The following is a 24476-nucleotide window of genomic DNA, read 5'->3' as shown; positions in this document are numbered from 1 at the left end:
GCTGTAATTAACATTACAATATACTGTTCTTATTTTGTAGCCTTGGGCTGCTGTGGTGACAGAGAGCCAAACTTTTAAGAAACGTGCTGATTTTCTGAGTAATGATGATTATGCTGTGTACATAAGAGAGAACATACAGGTGGGATAATGTTCTAACTGAAATATTGTGAAACTTTTGTTTGAGCACGGTTAAGTAAAAAATGTTGCAAGAGATGCATGTCTAATTTTGCTCTGTTTTATTGGGTGCTGCAGGTGGGAATGATGGTTCGATGCTGCAGAGCTTATGAAGAGGTTTGCGAGGGAGATATGGGCAAAGTAATAAAATTGGATCGAGATGGCTTGCATGACCTGAATGTGCAGTGTGACTGGCAACAAAAAGGTGGCATGTACTGGGTCAGATATATCCATGTTGAATTACTGGGTAAGTAAATATAATACTAATCGGAACCACACCTATATTACGCAGTAGTTGCTGCTTTTGTTTTGAAGTCCAGCTTACCCGATTTGAAGCTGTACCCAGCATCACCATGTTCATTTTCTCTTGTCTCAGGCTTCCCCCCACAGAATTCTACTTCCCATATAAAAATTGCAGATAAAGTGCGGGTTAAGGCTTCAGTTACAACTCCAAAGTACAAGTGGGGATCAGTTACCCATAGAAGTGTTGGTGTTGTTAAAGGTAAAGAAATGATCCTCATTTTTCTTTCTGTTTCAGTAAATATAATCATGTTAACTATGTTGTTTTGAATGAGATTTGAAATGCTGGCATAAAATACAATACAATTTTGCAGCAAAGGATACTGTATACACTTCAAAATGTTGATACATAAGATCAAAAAGCAGGCCACTATCCACATTACAGCTGTTAGGTTACAGAAATTTGCTCTTGCAGAGTTCATGTTAGTACCCAAGAATCTCAGATACAGAATGGAATTTCCTCTTGGAGAATTTATGTTTGGGGGGTGGGGGGGGGGAGGTGGTTGAGAAAAATTACACCAAATGGAAAAGGAACAAATTTTATCTATTTAAGTATTTTTCATATCACTTTTCTTGATTCATGAGCAGTTAATATGGCCCTGTCTTTAGCTTAGCAGCTCAATTTTTCTGTTCAACAGTTCTTCCCCTCCACCACTCTCAAGAGTTTTCCATGTTATCTGTCCTCAAGAAGTCTGAAAAAGAATCAAGTTTATTTACACATGTAACCCTGTCACTGTAGGCTTGTACTGAATTAGCTGTTACTGTGAATACAAGCTAATAGCAACATAACTCAACAATGCACAGAAATAACAGTGAAAAGGTAATTTCCAATAAATAACCACGTCTAAGGTAAATATGATTCAGCTATACTCAACCATAAATGTTTGAATGGACCTTCTAAGGGAAAATGAAGGCAGTTACTTGTATGGACCAACACACCCTTGCGAATTTACCATTCGCCAGGAAGCAATAATTTAACTTACATCAGTATAATCTTAGATCAAAATTATATTGACAAAATATTTTAAGCTATAACAAACACAATAATATATAATACAAATAAAGAAAAGTGCCCGTTATATATATATATTATTTTTTTATGTATATATAAAAATTCATCTATAACCTGGACGTAATTGTTGGAGCTCATTGATGCATCATTTTTCCTGAAGACCTGGTCCAAGCGAAACATAAATACTTACAACGTGTCAAGGATAAAGGTGTTGAGCTTTCACTGATGTCATGTGCTATCTGCACATTCTCTGAGACTATTGTCTAAAAGAGGATTTTCTGACAGTGGTATCTGCCTTCCAAATGGTTCTGTGAATGTTTCACCATGTTCTTCTGTTATGTTCGTTACGTTTCCATTCTTTGATCCCACGCTCTCTCTAGAAAAAATGGTTCCCCTGTTCTTTTCTTACACTCGCTCTTGAAAAAAATATTAACAAGACATATCCTATTGGCTAATACAGCAAGCCTAACTTAACTGAAAAATAAACAGTGGGAAAAAAAGGAAATAGCCAATTGTGTAATGTAATTAAAGGAACATTTTTATACAGCTTTGCATTTTGAGATCCACAGAAAATAAAACACCCAATAGCTTAACTGTATTAATAAAATGAAACATAGTTCTAACACAAGTTTTAAACCCAAATAACAATTATTTGGTCTGAGTTGTATTATAAAACTATCATGCCTATATTTAATATATGTTTAAATGTGTATGTGACCATTCAAACTGAAGGTTGGAAGGTAGGGAGCATCTACGGTCACTTGTGTTACCAATGGTAGCTGTTGGTCACTTAAGAGATTTGATTTGGAAACTGAGAAAGCAATCTCTTAAGTGGTTCCCCACTGTGAACTAGCAGCAGCACTACCATTGAGAGGTAAATATCCCGTAGCATTACCACTAATAATGAGGGATTCAAAAGAAATAAGATTTTCCTATATGGATAGTTTTCTAAGAATGCACTCATACAAAATACAAGGTTGTCTGTGCAAAGTATTAAGTTTCATTTTGATTTATAATAAACTATTGCTTAAACACTATGGTGAATATGTAAATCAGTCAGAATTTTGTATGAGAAATTTTTAACACATTATTTTAGCTGAAGAAGTCTGCATTATTTGTACATTATGTTTGTGATTTGGTAGAAAACTTTCAATTTTTCATAATGGTGTAAACTAAATGTGGAGCAAAGTTTTGTTGTAACAATTAGGATTGAAATAATTTTTGTGTTTTAGAGACGATGTTATCTCAATGTTAATCAATTCAAATTAATACAATTCTGGTGTACATTTTTTAAGCAGATGAGAAATACTTGTTTTACTTTAATGAGTAACAAATGAGTAATAAACAACTGAGTAATTCTTAATGTGCAGAGCAAGATTAAAATGAATTGAAAACTGGTTCTTTTCTTCATTTAAGGACTAGTATGTCTTAGCCTGAATCTATTATGGTGGTTATTTATAATCCTAAATTATCTTCATTTTGCATTTGAATTTTAATTCTTTCAGCATTTAGTGCTAATGGGAAGGATGTTATCGTTGATTTTCCTCAGCAGTCTCACTGGACTGGTTTGTTATCTGAAATGGAATTGGTACCCAGCATTCATCCAAGAGTCACGTAAGAAATTTAATAAAATGATGTAATTGGCTGTTTTCCTTTGAAGTAATCAATTTTTGTTTTCTATTGTAAGGAGACATAAGGAATTTAACTTCCTTTCTCACCTTTATAAATGGTTTAGTATGCATTCTAGTCCTTTTACACAAAATGTGTTATGCAAAATGCATCACACAATAGGAATTTTCATTTAATCTTTACAAAGTTTCACAGTATCTGCATTGCAATTATGAGATCTGAGAGGAAATGGGATGGATTTAGTTTGAAATCGAGAGAGATTTTCTTGTGGAAGTAAATGAGTTCTGTTAAGTAGTACCTCTGCACTTCCCACTGACCTTTTCCCTCATCCTTGCTGGCACCCTGCATCCAATGTTCTACCTTGTTTCTATTACTGCTGTTGCTTTACACAACATCTTGCATTTTGTTATTTTAGAATCATCTTGGAAGGGAAAAAATGTCTTAAAGTTCTCTTCTGTCACCATTTCTAATATTGCTGCTCCTCTTTCACCCAACTCTGCAACCCTGCTTAAAACTGAGGCATATTTAGAGTATTTTGCTTCCAATATTTGAGATCGTTATTTTGAATCAAAAGGATTTGAATTCTGGCTTCTGATAATTCATCATCTGCCTGTTAATCAAGTGTTTTATTGTATCATCGATCGCACTCTTTAATTTACATCTTCCCTTACAAGTTTTAGCATAATCTCCTTTAAAAATTATCTCGATTGTCCTATAAAGCCTTTATATAAGTTCTTGCTATCATTGTCAACTGGTCTCTTTTGGCTTATATTTCTTTCTATTTTTCAGACTAGTTATCATGTTTTTTGGTTTAAGTAGGCTTTATTTCTTTCCCAACAGATGTGATGGCTGCCAGATGTTTCCAATGAATGGGCCGAGGTTCAAGTGCAGAAACTGTGATGATTTTGATTACTGTGAAAACTGCTTCAAGACAAGGAAACACAATTCAAGACATACCTTCGGGAGAATTAATGAGCCGGGTACAATGCAATTAAAAATAAAATACTACAAAACATTCCAGTCGTAGTCCAACAGGCCATGCTGATTCATTAATTCTATAAAGGAAAAATGACATGGCTGTTACCAGTCGTTATTTGTATATTTTAGCCCTAAAATTTTTGTGAGGACAACTGTTTCAAGAGTACCAGATACTGTAATCCTTTTGTAAAATATTTCCCATTCTCTCAGTCTTTTAAGTAACTACTTGAGTAAAATTATAAACACAAAATATTTTGTAGATGCTGAAAATCTAAGGTAACATGCACAAAACGGTTGAGGAACTTAGCGGGTCAGGCAGCACTTATGGAAATGAATATACAGTTGACGATTCAGGCCAAGACCCTTCTTCAGGACTGGAAAGGAAGGGGTAAGACGCCAGAATAAAGGGATGGGGAAAGGGGAAGGAGAGCTAGCTGGAAGGTGATAGGCGAAACCTGGCGGATGGGAAAGGTAGAGGGCTCAAGAAGACAGAATCTGATAGGCCAGGAGAGTGGATCATGGGAAGGAGGAGGGGTATCGGGGGGAGGTGAGGAGAAGGGGCAGGAGCCAGAGTGGGGAGTAGAAGGGGAAGGGGAAAAAAGGAGGGGAAGGGGAAAAAAGGAGTGGAAGGTGAAATCAATGTCCATGCTATCAGGTTGGAGGCGACCTGGATGGACTATAAGGTGTTAAAATTATTAAAACTTCAATTAAGTTTCTTTCATATATTTTCATTTCTGTACATTACGTTCCATTTGGGGTCTTGAAGATCTTAAGTGCAAAGACCATAAGAACATGCATTTGTTTCTTTGATTTCTGTCTTTCTATCCGCTGAGCAGGATTATGAAATGGAGATGCGAGAAATTGCGGATGCTTGAATCTGGAGCAACAAATTTCAAATGCTTTTTTAAAAAATGGATTTTAAAATTGCATTTTAATAATAACTTCGATATCTATTTAAAGGACAAACACCTGTATTCTGTGGACGTTCAGGAAAGCAGCAGAAAAAGCGATATAGCTGCCAGAGAGGAATGTTGTTAGATGATTGGTCAAGAGTTGTGAAAAACTTTGGAGTCTCGTCGTCTGTCAGTCAAGCATCCCGCCTAATTGATGGCTCTGGGCAATGCTGGCAGTCATCAGGCTCACAAGGGAAAGTAAGTGAGAAGTGATTGAGTTGATTAGTTCGTATGTTTGTCTTTCACATATTTTAAGGATCAACCACTGTTCCTTCTGTTTCTCCAGAACTTTTACATCTGCCGTTGCATTAATTGTGATCTGATTTTAAAAATATTCTTTTATTTATTTCTCAGTGTGGAAAGCAGAGCTTTTCTCTTTCAAATAAATTGAATCTGAGATATGTTTCCGTATAGCCCTCAATCAAATGCTTAGATTTCTCCTTGCAGGTAGCTTCAGGTTTGGTAGGTTTTAAGTGTATTTTAACCTAACGCAGTTAAATAGGCCAGTAATAAATCAAGTCTTTATTTGCATTTTCCATGTAAAGCAAGGGTATATAGCTCATGCATGGGCAATCTAGGGCTTAACTGGGCCAATTCGAAGGTTTCACTGCTGGTCGCTTCGCAGGAATATTGCATTTTGGACCCATTTTTATACCACCTCAACAGTGAAAGTATCAGGTTGCTTTCAGACGCAGCATTTGATGCAGATGGTTCTCAAATGCTATACATTTTAAATCTGAGGTTCTTTAAACTTTAAGAAGTACACTGACAGAAGATGAGGCAAATCAAATGGGTTTATGACTTGGGTTTTCTTTTGAAGGTATCAGATTCATACTTTGAGTTGCTTGGTTCAAATTTGGCGTGAATGCAAAATGTGAGGCATTGGTGAATGCCATTAAATTTTTATTCTGAACAGTTCAAGACTTCTGCATCATATTCTGTGTATTTTTTTTTATCAGTTTGGTTGTTCTGATATTACTAATGTGTATGCCCATTCCAAATTATTTTGCCATCCAACCTTGCAGATATCTGTTACTGTTTGTCAAGGAAGATGTGCATTTTGGGTTTTTAAGTTGATGATATTAATTCTTACCACCCTTGGCAGTTGTATGAAAGCAGCACATGGGGTATGGATAACAAGCTGCTGTTTGAATATGAAATTAAGTTTCTCTTGCATCCCTACACTACTAATTTGAAGGAGAAAATATACTGTTTCTCAGGCTGGTTAAACAGCAAATCTTAAGACTGATAAATGGTGAAGCTTGGTGAATGTATCAGTTGAGATTGGGGTGATCTACATGGAACTGATGCTTGTGGCTGTTTTGATTAAATAGATAATCTGGAATTCTGTTTTTGCGTTCTATTTTGTTAAATTTCTGATTAGATTTTGTGGGAGTTTGCTATGAAAAATTACATAATCAACATCTTTGTCTGGTGGACAGATCTGTTTTCTTAACCGTGTATTGTTATTTTACTAGCACTGGATTCGACTGGAGATTTTTCCAGATGTCCTCGTTCATAGACTTAAGATGGTTGTGGATCCTGCTGATAGTAGTTATATGCCTTCATTAGTTGTGGTCTCTGGTAAGTTAAGTACACCAGTGCATTTGTTCGTGCTCATTTTTGTCCTGGGAAGATAATTCAAGTCAAATTTTGACTCTTTTGTTTTAGGCGGGAACTCATTAGACAATCTTATTGAGCTGAAGACCATCAATATCACCCCTACTGACACTGTGGTAATGCTTCTGAACGAATGTGTGGAGGTACACGTTTTCAATGTGTTCATTATCTACATGCACAATGGATTTTGTTCCTTTTGCTTTGCAATAAATCCTAAGATGAAACATGTGATTAGTTAGTAGAAGCAGGCGGATGTCTACTGTTTCTAGGGTTCAGTAGTTCAAATTTATTTTTGCCAAAGGCATACACACACAGGATATAAATGTGATGAAAGTTAGCAGTACGTGATGAGGACAAAGAAGTTAACAGAAACTTAATGTAAATAGTTAATAATGAACGTAGTTCCTGGAAGTAGTGCTCGGGAAAATTGGGTTGCTAGTGTAGCTTAATGTTTGTTTTAGAGAAAGTAAAAGGCTTAATTTTATGGTAAGTCTTTACAAGAAGGAATGATAAAAATAAATTATTTGAAAGGAGAGAATACAGAAAGCTATAGCTGGCAGGATTTCGTAAGGTGCTGGAGGATTGGAGGATAGCTAATGTTTAAAAAGGCTCTAAGAATAAGTCAGGAAATTATAGGCCGGTGAACCTGACATCAGCAGTGGATAAGTTATTGGAAGGTATTCTAAGAGACCAGATATATAAGTATTTTTATTGACAGGGACTGTTTAGAAATAGTCAACATGGCTTTGTCCGTTGTAGGACATGTCTACCAGTCTTAGTGTTCTGAGGAAGTTACTAGGAATTTTGAAGTAATAGCAGTGGATGTTGTCTACATGGACTTTAACAAGGCTTTTGACAAGGTCCCGCATGGGAGGTTGGTCAAGAAGATTCAGTCACTTGTCATTCTGGATGAGGTAGTAAATTGAATTAGACATTGGCTTTGTAGAAGTAGTCAGAGAGCGGTAGTAGATGTTGCCTCTCTGACTAGAGGCCTGTGACCTACTGGTGTGCCGCAGAGATCTCTGCTGGATCCATTGTTTTTTGTCATTTATATCAATGATCTGGATGATAACATAATAAACTAGATCAACAAATTTGCGAATGACACCAAGATTCGGGGTGCAGTACACAGTGAGGAAGGATATCAAACTTGGAGCGGGATCTGAACCAGTTGGAAAAAGGGATGAAAATTAATAGGTGGAATTTAATGTAGACAAGTGTGAGATGTTATACTTTGGGTAGGCAAATCAGGGTAAGACCAGCATATTTAGCGGTAGGACATTGAAGAGTGGGTAGAACAAAGGGATGTGGGAATACAGATCCATCGTTCCTTGAAAGTGGCATCACAAGTAACACCATAAGACATAGGAGCAGAATTATACCATATGGCTTATTGAATCTGCTCTACTATTCCATCATGGCTGACTTATTATCCCTCTCAACCTCACTCTTCTGACTTCTCCCCTTAACCTTTGACGCTGTGATCATACAAGGGTCTTTGAACCTCTGCTTTAGTTATGCACAATGACTTGGCCTCAGCAACCATCTGTGGCAGTGAATTCCACAAATTCATCATACTCTGGATAAAGAAATTCCTCCTCATAACTCTTCTAAATTGAAGTCACTGTATTCTGAGGCTGTGTTCTCTGGTCCTGGACTCTCCCACTATAGGAAACATCCTTTTCCACATGCTGTCAACATTCAATAGGTTTCAATGAGCTTCCACTACCACACCGCCCCCCCCCCCACTGCCCCACCACCACCACCACCATTGTTCTAAACTCCAGTGAATACATGTCCAGAGGTATCAAATGCTCATCGTGTTAACCCTTTCATTCTTGTCAACCTCCTCTGGACCCTCTCCACTGCCAACACATCTTTTCCTAGATAATGGGCCTAATACTATTCGCAATTCTCCAAGTCTTGTCTAACCAATTTCTCATTCGTAAGGCCAGTGATGTTGTGGGGATGGAACTGGACTCTCTGACGGTGGTGTCTGAAAAGAGGATGCTGTCTAAGTTGCATGCCATCTTGGTCAATGTCTCCCATCCACTACATAATGTACTGGGTAGGCACAGGAGTACATTCAGCCATAGACTCATTCCACCGAGATGCAACACAGAGCATCATAGGAAGTCATTCCTGCCTGTGGCCATCAAACTTTACAACTCCTCCCTTGGAGGGTCAGACACCCTGAGCCAATAGGCTGGTCCTGGACTTATTTCCTGGCATAAATTACATATTACGATTTAGCTATTTATGGTTTTATTACTGCAACTGTAATGAAAGCCAATTTCCCCCCCAGGATCAATAAAGTATGACTATGACTATGACGACATCCTTGCTTCTTGCATACTAGGTCTCTCAAAATGAATGCTAACCTTGGATTTGCATTCCTTACCACTGACTCAATCTGCAAGTTAACCTTTGAGGAATCTTGCACAAGGGCTCACAAGTCCTTTTGCACCTCTGATTTTTGAATTTTCTCCCCATTTAGAGACTAGTCTACACCTTTATTTTTTCTGCCAAAGTGCATGACCATACACTTCCCTACCATACGATAGTCCATCTGCCACTTCTTTGCCCATTCTCTCAATATGTCGAAGTCCTTCTACAGACTCTCTGCTTCCTCAACAATATCAGCCCCTCCACCTATCTTCATTTTGTCCACAAACTTGGCCACAAAGCCATCAATTCTATCTTCCAAATCATTGAATCATCCAAACCCTTGCAGAACACCAGCAGCCAACCAGAAAAGGCCTCCATTGTTGCCACTATTTGTCTCCTGCCAGCATCCTTCCTGCCATACTATGTGCTCTTACTTTGTTCAGCAGCCTCGTGTATGATACCAAATTAAAGGCCTTCTGAAAATCCAAGTAAACAACATCCACTGACTTTCCTTTGTCCATCCTGCCTGTTACTTCCTCAAAGAATTTCAACAGATTTGTCAGGCTAGATTCCTCTTTGAGGGGAAATATGCTTTCTTTGGCCTATTTTATCATGTGCCTCCAAGTTCCCAAAACTTCATCCTTAATAATGAGCTCCTTCATCTTTCCAACCACTGTAGACATCGTCATACGGAGAGTTTTTTTGGCATGCTTGCCTGCATGAATCAAAGTATTGAGTGGAGGACTTGGAGATGTTATGATGAAGTTGTATAAGATGTTAGAGAGGCCTAATTTGGAGTATGTTGCCAGGACTTGAGGACCTGGGTTATAGGGAAAGGTTGAATGGATTTGGACTTTATTCCCTGGGACATAAAGATTAGGGGAAGATTTGATAGAGGTATACAAAATTGAGAGGTATAGAAAGGGTAAATGCTTATAGGCTTTTTCCACTGGGTTTGTGCAAGACTGGGACTGGAGGTTATGGGTCAAGGGTGAAAAGTGAACTGTTTAAGGGGAACATGAGGGGGACTTTTTCATTCAGAGGGTGCTGAGAGTGTGGAACGAGCTGCCAGTGCAAGTGGGTTTGATTTCAACATCTAAGAACAATTTGGATAGCTACATAGATGGCAGGAGTATGGAGGGCTATGGTCTGGGTGCAGGTGAATGGAACGAGATAGATCAGTACTTCAGCACAGACCAGATGGGCCAAAAGGCCTGCTTCTGTGCTGCAGAGTTCCATGACTTGATGATTCTACAACTCTGGCAGCTCATTCCATATAACGACTTGCTGTGTGGAAAAGCTGGGCTGTCAGATCTCTTTTAAATTTTGTCCCTCTCACCTTAAGCTTAAGCCCTTTAGTTTTAGGTTCTCTCGTTTGAGGAGAAGACTCTGACTATCTATCCTATCTATATCCTAATGCTTTTATCAATATTTATTAGGTTATCCCTCTGCCTCCTGGACTTCATTGAGTACAAACCCAGCCTATCCTATTTCTCCTTGTAACTAATCCAGATAATATCCCAGTGGTTCTCTTCTGCACATGGATTACATTTCATCTTCCACCACTCACCTCAACTTTTCACCCTTTCTATGTCCTTTTGTACCCTCAGACAATCAAGACAGTTTCAGATACAGTGTGGTTTAAACTTGTGTGGATCCTTGCCAAAAGCCTTGTTAAAGTCCATATGTACCATTTCTATTGTCCTGCCTCATAAAATTTCCTGTTATCTCCACAAATTCAGTCAGGTTTATGATTCAACATTTTCCTCCGTACAAAACAATGCTTGCTTCCCCCATTCGCTCCCTGCCCTTCCAAGTGAAATCCTGTCCCTTAGAAATCTTTTCTAATAATTTCCTTATTGATGCAAAGCTCACCAGTACTACCATTTTTGAATAAAGGAACAGAGACCCAGTAGTATCTGAAAGATAAGAGATTCTTCACATGCTAGAAATCCAGAGAAACACACACAAAATTCTGGAGGAACTCAACAGGTCAGGCAGCATCTATGGAAAGAAATAGTGCATATATTTTGGGCCAAGACCCTTCATCAGGGACTCCTTCCTAACAAACAAGGGAATAGTCTCCTCCATTGCTTCCCATGGCATCCTGGAATAGATCTTGTGAGGCTCTGGGGAATGAATAAATAATCTATGTTTTGGGTCAAGACCTTTCATCAAGACTCAGACAGACAAAGATGACTGAGCGGCTGCAGGGTATTCTCAAGAGGGAAGGTGAGCAGCCAGTGGTCATTGTGCACATTGGCATCAATGACATAAGTAGAAAGGCGGAAGAGGTCTTTGCAGTGAGTGTGGGAGGAGTGAAGAGCAGGCTTACTCTCCGTGCCACATGCTAGTCAGGGCAGGAATAGGATGATAGTTTGTTGTTGTTGTTTTGTATGGCATGACCTGGGAGAGGCAGACATGAGTCCGTCCATTCAAGAGCCGGGGATGATAGTACAGATGAAAAAGTCGCTGAGGAACTGATTCAAGGGGGAAGGTTTCGGGTTTCTGGATCATTGGAATATCTTCTGGGGAAGGTATGACCTTTGCAAAAAGGTGGATTACACCTAACGTGATGGAGACCAATATCCTTGTCGGCTGAGAGGAACAGACAGGAGGTTCTGCCAGATTGATAGAGATACTCGCATGGTGTGTTGGCTCCCAGGTGCCAGGGTACGGGATGTCTCTGATCGAGTGCAGAGTATTCTGAAGGGAGAGGGTGAACAGCCAGAAGTCTTCGTACATGTTGGTACCAATGACGTAGGTAGAAAAAGGGAGGAGGTCCTGAAGAGAGAATCCAGGGAGTTGGGTAGGAAGCTGAAAAGCAGGACCTCCAGGGTAGTAATCTTGGGATGGCTGCCTGTGCCACGTGCTAACGAGTGCAAGAATAGCATGATCAAGCATATTAATGCATGGCTGAGAGGCTGGTGTAGGGGACAGGGCTTCGGGTTCCTGGATCATTGGGGCATCTTCTGGCGGAGGTGCGACCTGTATAAAAAGGATGGGTTACACCTGAATGCAAAAGGGTCCAATATCCTAGCAGCCCGGTTTAATAGAGCTGTTAGAGAGAGTTTAGGCAGGGGGATGGGAACTGGAGTGATAGGGCTGAGAAAGGGTAAAGCAGAAATAAATCAAAGATAGCATACAACCGAGATGATAGAAAGGACAGGCAAGAGATGAGGCATAGTCACAACTAGTGGGATTAGTTACAGGGCAATAGAGGCAAGGGCACAGTTAAAACAGAAAGCAACAAATACTGGACTGAAAGTGTTGTATTTGAATGCTCGCAGCATAAGAAATAAAATGGATGATCTTGAAATTCAGCTACAGATGAGCTAAGTTTCAGAGATGGCTACAATGTCATACTTGTCAAAGGATGGCTGCCATTGGGAGTTAAATATCCAAAGATATACAGTGTATCGGAAAGATAGGTTAGTAAGCAGAAGGGGTGGTGTGGCCCTGTGTATAAGAAATAATATTAAAACATTAGAAAGGGATGACATAGGATCAGATGGTGTAGAGTCTGTATGGGTTGAGTTAAGAAATGGCAAGGGTAAAAGGACCACACTTGGAGTATTGTAAACAATTTTGGGTCCCTTATCTAACAAAAACAAAATGCTGGCATTGGAGAGGGCCCAGTGGAGGTTCACGAGAATAATTTCAGGAATGAAAGGGTTAATGTATAAGGAGCTTTTGATGGTCCTGGGCCTGACCTCAGCTGGAGTTTAGAGCAGTGAGGGGGATCTCATTGAAACCTATCGAATATTGAAAGGCCTAGGTGGAGTGCATATGGAGAGGATGTTCACTATAGTAGATGAGTCTAGGACAATAGAGGGACCTCCGTATAGAACAGATGAGGAGTAGTTTCTTTAGTCAGCGTGTGGTGATTCTGTGGAATTCATGGCTGTGGAGGGCAAGTCCTTTGGTGTATTTAAAGTAAATGTTGAAAGGTTCTTGATTAGTCAGGGCTTCAGAGGTTACGGGGAGAAGGCAGGCGAATAGTATTGAGAGGGCTAATAAATCAGCTGTAATGGAATGGTGGAGCAGATGTGTTGGACCGAATGGCCTAATTTTGCTCCAATGTCTTATGGTGTAATGGGCAGCTTTCTAGATTTTTTTTTTAAGAAATATCTTGAGACAGTTTATTTGCATGCAAAATACGACATGTTGAATGCTGGAATCGGGCATAGTTTTTCTCATGCTTGCTTCCAAGGCAAGTTTTTTCAGTCCAGAAAGTGCTTTATTAGCAAGAGGTTTGAAAATGTCCACATTTATAATGAAGTTCCACTGTTCTCAGCAGCACAGGTACATTGAAATAGCTATCAAGCAGTGCAGAAGTTCTGGCATTGACTGCAAAATCCACGGCTTGAGTATTATGGGGCGTATCCGAGCAGAGGAAGAGGATCTGGCAGCAAATTTCCCTTTTCTTGCTTCAGATAATGAGGAGGATGATGATGATAAAAGCAATACTGTAAGGTACTGTGTGCACTAATAATGAGAGCAAATTATGGGCTGATTGATACAGTACAGTTTTGATGTAAATTATATGTCTTTTCCTTATGTTTTTAAAGGCATTTTTCTTTTCTGTTTTGATTTCCAATCTCGAAGACTGTCCAAAGCTGCAGTACAATTGTTAGCTGATGTCAGAAAGAGCCAGGGTAACCAGCCTTTCCACATGGATACTCCTGCCTTCTGTACATCCTATATGATTATATGTAGCAAAATTAATATTTGTAAGGTTACAGTTGTAGATTCGATCCAATGCTCCAATATCTTGTGCTTCTGAATCAAGGGCTGCGTTATTATTGATTAGAATTTTTAAATCTAGCATTACTTAAATTTGAAAAGTTCACCGAGGTTACAATCCTGTATAAGAATGCACTTCCATTCAATTCAGTTTCTTTTTAAGACACCTCACGATCCCTTAGCCACCGACCAAACAAATCCAAGTGTGAGTGCTAATTTTAAAAATAATCACCCACTAAGACTGCTGAGATTGCTGGCCATACAATGGGTCACAAAGGCGTCCCGGACGAGCCCCCAGATGTTGTAACATGATCAAAGTTACTGAATAAACTTTTGCATCCACATTTATAATGAAATATCTGAAGAGAAACATTTTGTCCAGCAATGATAACCTCCTGCTATTGGAGGTACTCTTGTGCCTTACTGTATAAATGATGGAATGATGGGTAATACTCTTTACAGAGACATTTGCCATTGCAAATGTGATTCTATAGATACTTTCTGGGAATACAAACGTTGTGATATGTGACAATGGTGACTGGTGTTTTAACTCATAGGCTAGTTGCCTCTTGCCCTCCATTTGTTTTCTTCATCATTCAATACTTTGTGTCGAGCTCTGTCTGAAGATCACAAAACTGATGAGCAATATATTAGAAGCTATGTGTAGCATTGCACTTCCAGTGAGCACAGGAATAACTTTACAAACACAAGAAAATCTGCAGATGCTGGAAATTCAAGCAACACACAAAATGCTGGTGGAATGCAGCAGGCCAGGCAGCATCTATAGGAAGAAGTACAGTCGATGTTTTGGGTCGAGACCCTTCGTCAGGACTAACTGAAAAAAGGAGGGGAAGGGGGATAATGTTGTCACTTTTTAGACATCACACTTCGCCTTACTAGATTTTCAGTAAGAGAACTCATGAGAGATTTCTCAGTAATATTGAATTTGTAACTTGGGTTTCTAATCTACTTGATGCAGTAGAAAAACAAACAACAAGCAATAATGAAAGAGCAATTATTGCTGCAGAATTCCAGCCTTTGAAGCAGTAGGATCCCATTTTACACTTCTGACATTCTAAATCTGAATTTTACAAATATGATGGGTGGAGGTTCTGCTGATTAGTGGCAATGGATTCCTGATTGGGAAAGGAGGATTAGTGAGCAAGGTATCAGAATCAGACTTCAGATCTATTATCACTCACTTGTATGATGTGAAATTTGCACTGTACTGCTACAGCAAAGCAACAAAGACATAAAATTGCTGTAAATTACAAAAATAAACTGTTAAGATGTCTGCTTGGTAGAGGGGAAGAAGCTGTTTCTGAATAATTGTGTGGGGTCTTCAGGCTTCTGTACTGCCTCCTGAATGGTAGTAATGAGGAGAGGGCATGGTGAGGGTCCTTAATGATGCATACTGCCTTCCTGAGGTGCCACCTGTTGAAGATGTCCTTGTTGGTGAGGAGGGTTGTGTCCATGATGGAGCTGGCAGGGCCTTGCAATCCTGAGTCTCCATACCAGGCAGTGAGGGTTTACGTTTCTAAACTGTATCTCTGTTCACATTTGTTATGGAAACTGTTACTTTATAATGTTGCTAGTTCAGCAGTAATGACACTGTAGCACCTCTAGTGGCAGGAGCCTGTGATTACGATATAGGATCATTTTCTGTGGAAACTTTTTGGTAAATTGAACTTTAAAAAATGTTATTGTTCTAAAACAACACAGTGCTGCCCCTGTATAATATCCACTGCGTCAGGGTGTCGATCAGGGTACTTTTCTGATGCTTAAAAATGCTGAAGAAACTCAGCAAATCAGGAAGCATCAGTGGATGAGAATAAAAAGTTGACAGTTCAGGCTGAAGCCCTTCATCAGGATTGGAAAGGAAGGGGGCAGGAATGGGGGGAGGTGGAGGAGTACAAACTGGTGAGTGATCAGGAAAACGAGTGAGGGGATTAGGTGGGTGGGTGTGGAAGGAGGAATGGAATAAGAAGCTGGGAGGGGATAGGTGGAAGAGATAATGGTCTCAACCCAAAATGTTGACTGCTTGTTCCCCGCCATCGATGCTGGCTGACTTGATGAGTTCTGGTTTGAGTTGCTCAAGGTTAACAACATCTACAGAACTTCTTGTTATTTCAATCTCTGTACTTTGACTTTTTTGCCATAACTTTCTGAATTGACCCAAAGGGAAACTTCAGGTTATGCTTTATATTTATTTGGAGCAGTGTTAATTATGTTTAATAGCAAACAATGTATCGTGATTTATTTTGTTATTTCAAAAATGGAGGAAGAGGAAGAGTATTGTACCTGCATGATATAACTTCAAAAATTGTATTTTTCATCCCTCCTAGCCTTGTAAGGAAGAAAGCATCTGGCTTAGAGTCGACAGCAACAATTAGAACAAAAGTATTTGTGTGGGGTCTAAATGATAAAGACCAGCTTGGAGGACTGAAAGGCTCAAAGGTTAGTGTTATTATTTCTGTGATTACTTTTTAAAGAATTATTTACAATATTACTTGGATGGGCTAAATCACATATAGAATATATTATGAAAAGATAAATATGCAGACTATTATTTAAATGATGAGAGTTTGAGGGAGATTGAAGTTCAGGAGCATCTGGTTGTCTTTTAGTCAAGTCATTGAAACATGCAGGTTTGGCAAGCAAGCAGGAAGAGATTTATTGCAAGAGGATTTGGGTAAAAAAAGTGACCTACAAAATACATGGAGTCCTGTTTAGAAGGAACCTGCAATATTGTCTACTAGTCTTGTTTCCTTATCTAAGGAAAAGATATTGTTGGTGATTGAGGGACTTCAGTGAATATTCAGCAGTCTGATTTCTAGGTAGAAGGTGTGCAGTGTGAAAAGTGAGCACATTTTGACTGTACTTTTGAGTTTAGAAAGCTCAAAGGTATCTTAATTGAAATGTTCAAAATTTTTGTGGGGTTAACAGGCAGGTACAGGAATAGTATTTTCTCTGGCTGATGTGTCTGGTCCCAGGCATCACAGTTCAAGGAGAGTGAGATGAGAAGAAATGTTCTTGATCAGAGAGTAGTGAGTCTTTGGAATTCTCTACCCCTTGGAACTGTGGAACCTTGGTTGTTGATTGTATTCAGCAATGAAATTGATGAGGCCTAAATAGAGTGTATGTGGAAAGGGTATTTCATTTAGTGGGGGAGTCTAGGGCCAGAGGGAAGAGCCTTAGAATTGAGGGATGTCCATTTTGAACAGAGATAAGGAAAAGTTTCTTTAGCCAAAGGGTGATGAAACTGGAATTGATTGCCACAGACTGGTGTGTAGGCCAAGTCATTGGGTATGTTTAAGGCAGAGGGTGATAGGTTCTTGATAAATCAGGGTGTCAAAAGTTATGGGGAGAAGGCAGGAGAATGGGGTTGAGAGGGATAATAAATCACCCATGGAATGGTGAAGCAGACTCAATGGGCTGAATGGCTAATTCTGCTCCTCTGTTTTATTGTCTTATGTTCTTATAAATTTTAAATGTTAAAGCAATCAGAGGATAGGGTGTTAGTGCATGGAAGTGCTTTATTGAATTACAGACAGGCATGGGGAGTTAAATGATCTGTACATCAGGGCCTGCCTTTTGTAATTAAGTAACTAGAACTGCCATTCTGTCATATCCTTGTGCTGCAGATTGAAGCTTCTATATCAAAGCATAATTCTTCAATACAGAAGTAATGTAATCTGTCTGAATGTCCTGCAAACAGTAGCTTTTCATTGAATCTCCATAAATGTGACAGTAGTAAACCAATAATGCAGAGGATGTTTGATCATTTGAAATGTAATTAAATAAGAAGACATCTCTTAGATTGACAACTAGTGATGAGTGTTTTAAAGTAAGGTGTTTTCAGTTCAAAATACCGAACTACTAGAGGAACTCAGTGGCTCAAGCATCACCTGGTGGGTTGGGGGTGAAAGGAGTTGTTGATGTTTTGGGTTGAGACCCTTCATTAGGTTCCAATGCTTGATTTCAACCTGAAACATTGATAGTTCTTGTCAACTGCCACAGATGTTGCTCGAGCTGCTGACTTCCTCCAGAAGTTTATATTTTGCACCTGATTACAGCATCTGCAGTCTTTTGTGTCTCCAACTGTTTTCAGTTTGCTGGTCAATCAAATTCATCTTCACTAGATGTTTAAAAACCTCTTCTACTTTAAATTTTAGATAAAGGTCCCCTCATTTTCAGAGACATTGTCAGCTTTAAATGTCGTGCAAGTGGCTGGTGGTTCCAAGAGTCTTTTTGCAGGTAATGCAAAATTTACTTTAAATATTTTTTTCTGAAGCTGTGTAGCAGCATTTTATTTTGTTTGTGATACACATTTTGGGTTTCACCAGGACCACTCTGTTTCAGATCCCATCACAGTCATTGTCCAAACGTGGGCTAAACAGTTGAATTCAAGAAGTGCAAAGAGAGTGGCTGCTCTTGTCATCAAGTGCAGTGTCTAATTGCCCTGATAGGGTTACAGTTAATGGGTATCAAAGTGAAAACGCTCCAGTGAATTGTACTTCCCTCAAGGGAAGGTGTTTGTGATATTGGAGGTCAATCATTCCAGCCACGGAATATTGTTGCAGAAGATCCTCAGGACAGTGACCAAGGTTCAACCATCAATGATCTTCCTTCTGTTGTAAAGTCAAAAGTAGAGATGTCCTGCTGATGGTTACACAATGTTCAATTCTATTTGCTGCTCTTCAACAAATGAAGCACATTATGTTTGTGTGCAATAAGTTGTAGACTACACTTGTGCATAGGTTATTAAGTGGCAAGCAATGGTGCCAGGCAATGCCAGTATCTAATAACAAAGTGTCTAACTACCTACTTCCCCTATTTTCTTATCACATAGCCAATCAATGTGTTGTTTCTCAGAGCAATCCTTCTCACACACTAATTTTCCCTGTAAGCTTTTCTCCTCCCAGATTTTACCATTCTCCTATCCACTTGGGGTAGTGTACAGTGACCAATTAACCTACCATCCCTGAATTGGGATGTGAGAGGAACTGGGGTACAAGTGGGGGGGGGGGTGACCCACATGGTCACAGAGAGACTATGTAAGCTACGCAGAGACACTGCCAAGTTAACTAAACAGCATGCTTTGCTTCTCAATTTTACACTATTTTAATACAGTTAATACGTTGTTATATTCACTTTAACTCTTTATAGCTCTCTTCCATGGCAGCAACAATATTCAAAGTAGGACACAGGAGAAACACTTCCAATAGGTTTATACATCAAAAAAAATTTCACGTTTGTAAGCTATCATGCACACAACCTCGTGTGGCACTTTGCTAAAGGACTTCTGAAAATCCAAGCACAAAACATCAATGGGTTGTCCTTTGTCTATTCTGCTTGTTATTTCTTCTACAAATTCCAACAGATTTGCTGGGCAAGATTTTCCCTTGAGGAAACCATGCTGACTATGGCCTATTTTATGGTATAGATTGGGAAAATCAGGTTGGTGCGAATTCCAAGAGTGGGAATTTCTAGAATGCCCATGAGATGGCTTTTTAGAGCAGCTCATGGTTGAACCCACTAGGGGATCAGCTATTCTGGATTGGGTGTTGTGCAATTAACCTGAATTGATTAGAGTGCTTAAGGTAAAAGAACCCTAGGAGGCAGGTGATTGAATTCACCCTGAAATTTGAGAAGGAGAAGCTAAAGTCAGATGTATCAGTATTATAATAGAGTAAAGGAAATTAGAGAGGCATGCCAGAATTGATTGAAAAAGAACACTGGCAGGGATGATGGCAGAGCAGCAATGGCTGAAATTTCTAGAAGCAATTCAGAAGGCACAGGATGTATACATCTCAAAGAGGAAGAAGTATTCTAAAGACAAGATGACACAAATGTGGCTAGCAAGAGAAGTTAAAGTCAACATAAAAGCCAAAGAGAGGGCATATAATAAAGCAAAAATTAGTGGGAAGTTAGAAGATTGGGAAGCTTTTAAAAAAAACAATTGAAGGCAACTTAAAATGTCACTGAGAAGGTAAAATGGAATGTGAAAGTAAGCTAGCTAGTAATATTAAAGGAGATACCAAAAGTTTCTTCAGATACATAAACTATAAAAGAGAGGCAAGAGTGGATATTGGACCGCTGGGAAACGATGTCGAAGAGGTAGTAATGAGGGCCAAGGAAATAACAGACGAACTGACTAAGTATCTTGCATCAATGTTCTCTGTGGAAGACATGAGCAGTTTGGTGTAAGTTCCAGGTGTCGGGGTCATGAAGTGTGTGGTTACCATTGCTACAGAGAAGGGACTTGGGAAACTTAAAGATCTGAAGGTAGATAAGTCACCTGGACCAGATGGTGTACAGCTCAGGGTTTTGAAAGAGGGTGCTGATTGTGGAGGCATAAGTAAAATCTTTCAAGATTCACTAGATTCCGGTATCATTCCTGAAAAGACCAGAAAATTGCATATGTTACTCCACTCTTCAACAAGGGTGAGAGGCAGAAGAAAGGAAATATAGACCTCTAGGACGAGGGAGATGTCTTCATTTTTTAAAGAAAGGGGCTTCCCTTCCTCCACTATCAACTCTGCTCTTAAACGCATCTCCTCCATTTCACGTACATCTGCTCTCACTCCATCCTCCCACCACCAGACTAGGAATAGGGTTCCCCTGGTCCTCACCTACCACCCCACCAGCCTCCGGGTCCAACATATTATTCTCCGTAACTTCCGCCACCTCCAACGGGATCCCACCACTAAGCACATCTTTCCCTCCCCCCCCTCTGCATTCCGCAGGGATCGCTCCCTACACAACTCCCTTGTCCATTCGTCCCCCCCATCCCTCCCCACTGATCTCCCTCCTGGCACTTATCCGTGTAAGCGGAACAAGTGCTACACATGCCCTTACACTTCCTCCCTTACCACCATTCAGGGCCCCAAACAGTCCTTCCAGGTGAGGCATCACTTCACCTGTGAGTCGACTGGGGTGATATACTGCGTCCGGTGCTCCCGATGTGGCCTTTTATATATTGGTGAGACCCGACGCAGACTGGGAGACCGCTTTGCTGAATATCTACGCTCTGTCCGCCAGAGAAAGCAGGATCTCCCAGTGGCCACACATTTTAATTCCACATCCCATTCCCATTCTGACATGTCTATCCACGGCCTCCTCTACTGTAAAGATGAAGCCACACTCAGGTTGGAGGAACAACACCTTATATTCCGTCTGGGTAGCCTCCAACCTGATGGCATGAACATTGACTTCTCTAACTTCCGCTAGGCCCCACCTCCCCCTCGTACCCCAGCTGTTACTCCTTTTTATGCACACATTCTTTCTCTCACTCTCCTTTTTCTCCCTCTGTCCCTCTGAATATACCTCTTGCCCATCCTCTGGGTCACCCCCCCACCCCATCTTTCTCCCTAGGCCTCCTGTCCCATGATCCTCTCGTATCCCCTTTTGCCTATCACCTGTCCAGCTCTTGGCTCTATCCCTCCCCCTCCTGTCTTCTCCTATCATTTTGGATCTCCCCCTCCCCCTCCGGCTTTCAAATCCCTTACTCACTCTTCCTTCAGTTAGTCCTGACGAAGGGTCTCGGCCTGAAACGTCGACTGCACCTCTTCCTATAGATGCTGCTTGGCCTGCTGCGTTCACCAGCAACTTTGATGTATGTTGCTTGAAATATAGACCAGTTAGTTTGACTTGAGTGGTTGGGAAGATGTTGGTGTGGACTATTAAGGAAGTGGCCTCAGGGTACTTGGAGGCACATCATAAAATAGGCCGTAGTCAGCATGGTTTCCTCAAGGGAAAACCTTGCCTGACAAACCTGTTGGAATTTTTTGAAGAAATAACAAGCAGGATAGACAAAGGAAAATCGGTTGATGTTGTGTACTTGGATTTTCAGAAGGCCTTTGGTAAAGTGCATAAATGAGGCTGCTTAACAAGCTACGAGCCCATAGTATTATAGGGAAGATTCTAGAATGGATAATGCAGTGGTGATTGGCAGGAAGCAAAGATTGACAATAAAGGAGGCCTTTTCTGGCTGCTGCTGAATATTGGTGTTCAACAGGGGTCTCTGTTGGGACCAATTCTTTTTATGTTATATGTCAAAGATTTGGTTGATGGAATTGATGACTTTATTGCTGACGATATGAAGATAGGTGAGGGAGCAGGTAGTTTTGAGAAAATTGGGAGGCTACAGAAGGACTCGGATGAGAAAGATGGCCAAAAAAGTGGCAGATGGAGTGCAGTTTTGGGAGGTGTGTCATCATACACTTTGGTAGAAGAAATGTAAGGGTTGACTATTTTCTTAATGGAGAGAAAGTACAAAAAAACCTGGGGTGTGAAGGGAATTGGAAGTGCTTGTGCAGGATTCCTTGAAAGATAATTTGCAGGTTGAGTCTGGTGAAGAAGGCAAATGTGATGTTTGCATTAATTTCAAAAGAAATAGAATATAAAAGCAAGGATGTAATGTTGAGACTTTATAAAGCACTGGTGAGGCCTCACTTAGAGTAATTTTTGTTTGTCCCCATATCTTAGCAATGATGTGTTGAAACTGGAGAGGGTTCAAAGGAGGTTCACAAAAGTGTTTGCAGGATCGAATGGCTTGTCATATGAAGAGTATTTGATGGTTCTGGGCCTGTATTCACTAGAATTCAGGGGGTGACCTGATTGAAACCTATGGAATGCTGAAATACCTTGATAGAGTGGATGTAGAGAGGATGTTTCCTATAGTGGGAGAGTAAGACCAGAGGGCACAGCCTCAGATTAAAGGGCTGTCCTTTTAGAATGGAGATGAAGAATTTCTTTAGCCAGAGAGTGGTGAATCTGTGGAATTCTTTGCCGCAGACAGCTGTGGAGACCAAGTCTTTATGTATATTTAAGGCAGGTCATGAAGGGATACAGAGATAAGGCAGGAGATTGGAGCTGAGAGGAATATTGATCAGCCATGATGATATGACAGAGCAGAGTTGATGGGCCAAATGGCCTAATTCTGCTTCTATGTCTTCTGGTCTTGTGGTCTAAAACAATTTGCATAGTGCCTATATGTTGTTTTGTATTGGCCAATTTTGCCTGCCTGTTGGGATTTCCAGGTGAGTCTGTAAATTGGTGCCAGATGAGAGTCACTGGAGCACTGTTTCCATTAGAAACACCGTTGAAATTTGACCTTTGCATTTCACTTGGGAATTAATCCTTTCTGCATTTTGTACTGGGTTATAAACATGTTGTAGAGGAAAAAAAGTTTAATTCATTGCTTTTTCCAATTCCTTTAAAATTAGTTATTTTAATAATGGAGTTTTAGCCTATTGCATTATATTTGATGACTATTCATTCTGTGCAGATATTATTTAAAATCCCTTTATCCACACTCTTAATGTGAGTACTATGGCCTTGTAATTTTATTTTGTCTATTAAACTTAAGACACAAGAACCTGTGTAATTTTAAATTAGTCAGTTCTCAATCAGAACAGTTATTATTTAGTGTTATTTTTATTGATGAGTTAGACTTCAGCATTGGCATTTTGTTTGCAAATTGAGCTATACTTTTGGAAGTCTGTATAATTTGTTTGCATAATTATTTGTGCCAGATTTCAGCAAGTCACATTTTATACGAATATTTTGATAATCACTTGGAAACAATGCAATCAAGTTTCTTACTCGGCCAATTTGATTTTATAGCTTGAATCAAGTTATAGATAACCTTTTTGATTTGAATTAGAAAATATATTTTTCCTTGAAATATGGCAAGCATTATTTATTTCATGAAGGTTCCAGTTTATGATTGTTGTTTTGCTGCGGCATACTTTCACTGCAGAATCCTCAATACAGGAACAGAAAATTGCAGAAGCGCTCAGCACACTGGACAACTGGGAGAGAAAGAGAAACACCGAACTGATGAATGGTCGTTAGTCTGTGTTTTTCTCTGTGGATGCTACCTGTTCTGCTGTGTCCTTCTGCAATTTTGTTCCTTTTTTGACTTTCAGCATCTATAGTGTTTCTGCTCTGTTGGAATTGTTATGTAGCAGCTTTCTTGATGTGGCCTCATTCTTGCCTGCACTTCTGTTGGACATGGCTTAGGAGGTGTATATTTTGCGCTTTATGTATGTTTGAACTTTATCTGGCTCCTTTCAAGGAGACACCCTCTGATCTGAGAGAATTACTGTGATAGACAGTCAATGGCCAAAAACTGCTTGTTAGACCTTTACACTGGGGAGACCAAAGGTAGATTGATTTGCAGAACAGTTATTCAGTCTTTATGCATGAATCTCAGTTCCCAGTTGATTAACATTAATTCTCCATCCCGTTTTCAGTCACTGCATTACTCCTTGGTCTCCAGAAATGGAAAGGAGGAAAAGCTATATGATGGGGTGCAAGGCAGAAGAGATCGAAAGAACAGGAAAAATAATACAAGGATGGATTTAGTGGTATTTTGGGACAAGATGAGAAATAAATGGTCGTTTGTCAAGAAGGCACAACAGCATCTACACTTTCTGAGGGGAATGAGGCATGCAAGCCTCCTCACCCCCATTCTAACAACTTTCTACAGAGCATAGAACATAGAATAGTACAGCACAGTACAGGCCCTTTGGCCCACAATGTTGTGCTGACCCTCAAACCCTGCCTCCCATATAACCCCCCACCTTAAATTCCTCCACTGAGTAGCACCGAGAGTATCCTGTCCGTCTGCAACATTGTGTGGTAGGGAAGCTGCAAGGCATTGGACT

At 39.9% G+C, this 24476-nt stretch overlaps 1 protein-coding gene across 7 annotated transcripts in view; it reads left to right on the top strand.

Annotated features, from left to right (window-relative positions):
• The window catches only part of herc2 (HECT and RLD domain containing E3 ubiquitin protein ligase 2), a 240637-nt gene that overhangs the window by 143729 nt on the left and 72432 nt on the right, over positions 1 to 24476 (top strand). For 6 of the 7 annotated variants that reach the window (XM_063054516.1, XM_063054512.1, XM_063054515.1 and 3 more), the window contains 11 exons: positions 41 to 139; positions 253 to 421; positions 551 to 676; positions 2992 to 3100; positions 3956 to 4095; positions 5054 to 5244; positions 6525 to 6630; positions 6718 to 6809; positions 13352 to 13530; positions 16146 to 16257; positions 17976 to 18057. In XM_063054516.1, the coding sequence (XP_062910586.1) occupies positions 41 to 139; positions 253 to 421; positions 551 to 676; positions 2992 to 3100; positions 3956 to 4095; positions 5054 to 5244; positions 6525 to 6630; positions 6718 to 6809; positions 13352 to 13530; positions 16146 to 16257; positions 17976 to 18057 (1405 nt within the window). The remainder of the gene's footprint in view (positions 1 to 40; positions 140 to 252; positions 422 to 550; positions 677 to 2991; positions 3101 to 3955; positions 4096 to 5053; positions 5245 to 6524; positions 6631 to 6717; positions 6810 to 13351; positions 13531 to 16145; positions 16258 to 17975; positions 18058 to 24476) is intronic. The other variant, XM_063054511.1, reaches the window with a different exon arrangement.

Source organism: Mobula hypostoma, chromosome 7 (assembly GCF_963921235.1).
Source record: "Mobula hypostoma chromosome 7, sMobHyp1.1, whole genome shotgun sequence".
NCBI lineage: Eukaryota > Metazoa > Chordata > Chondrichthyes > Myliobatiformes > Myliobatidae > Mobula > Mobula hypostoma.
Note: the sequence above shows the minus strand (reverse complement) of the source record. Positions and strands in the feature narration are given on the sequence as shown.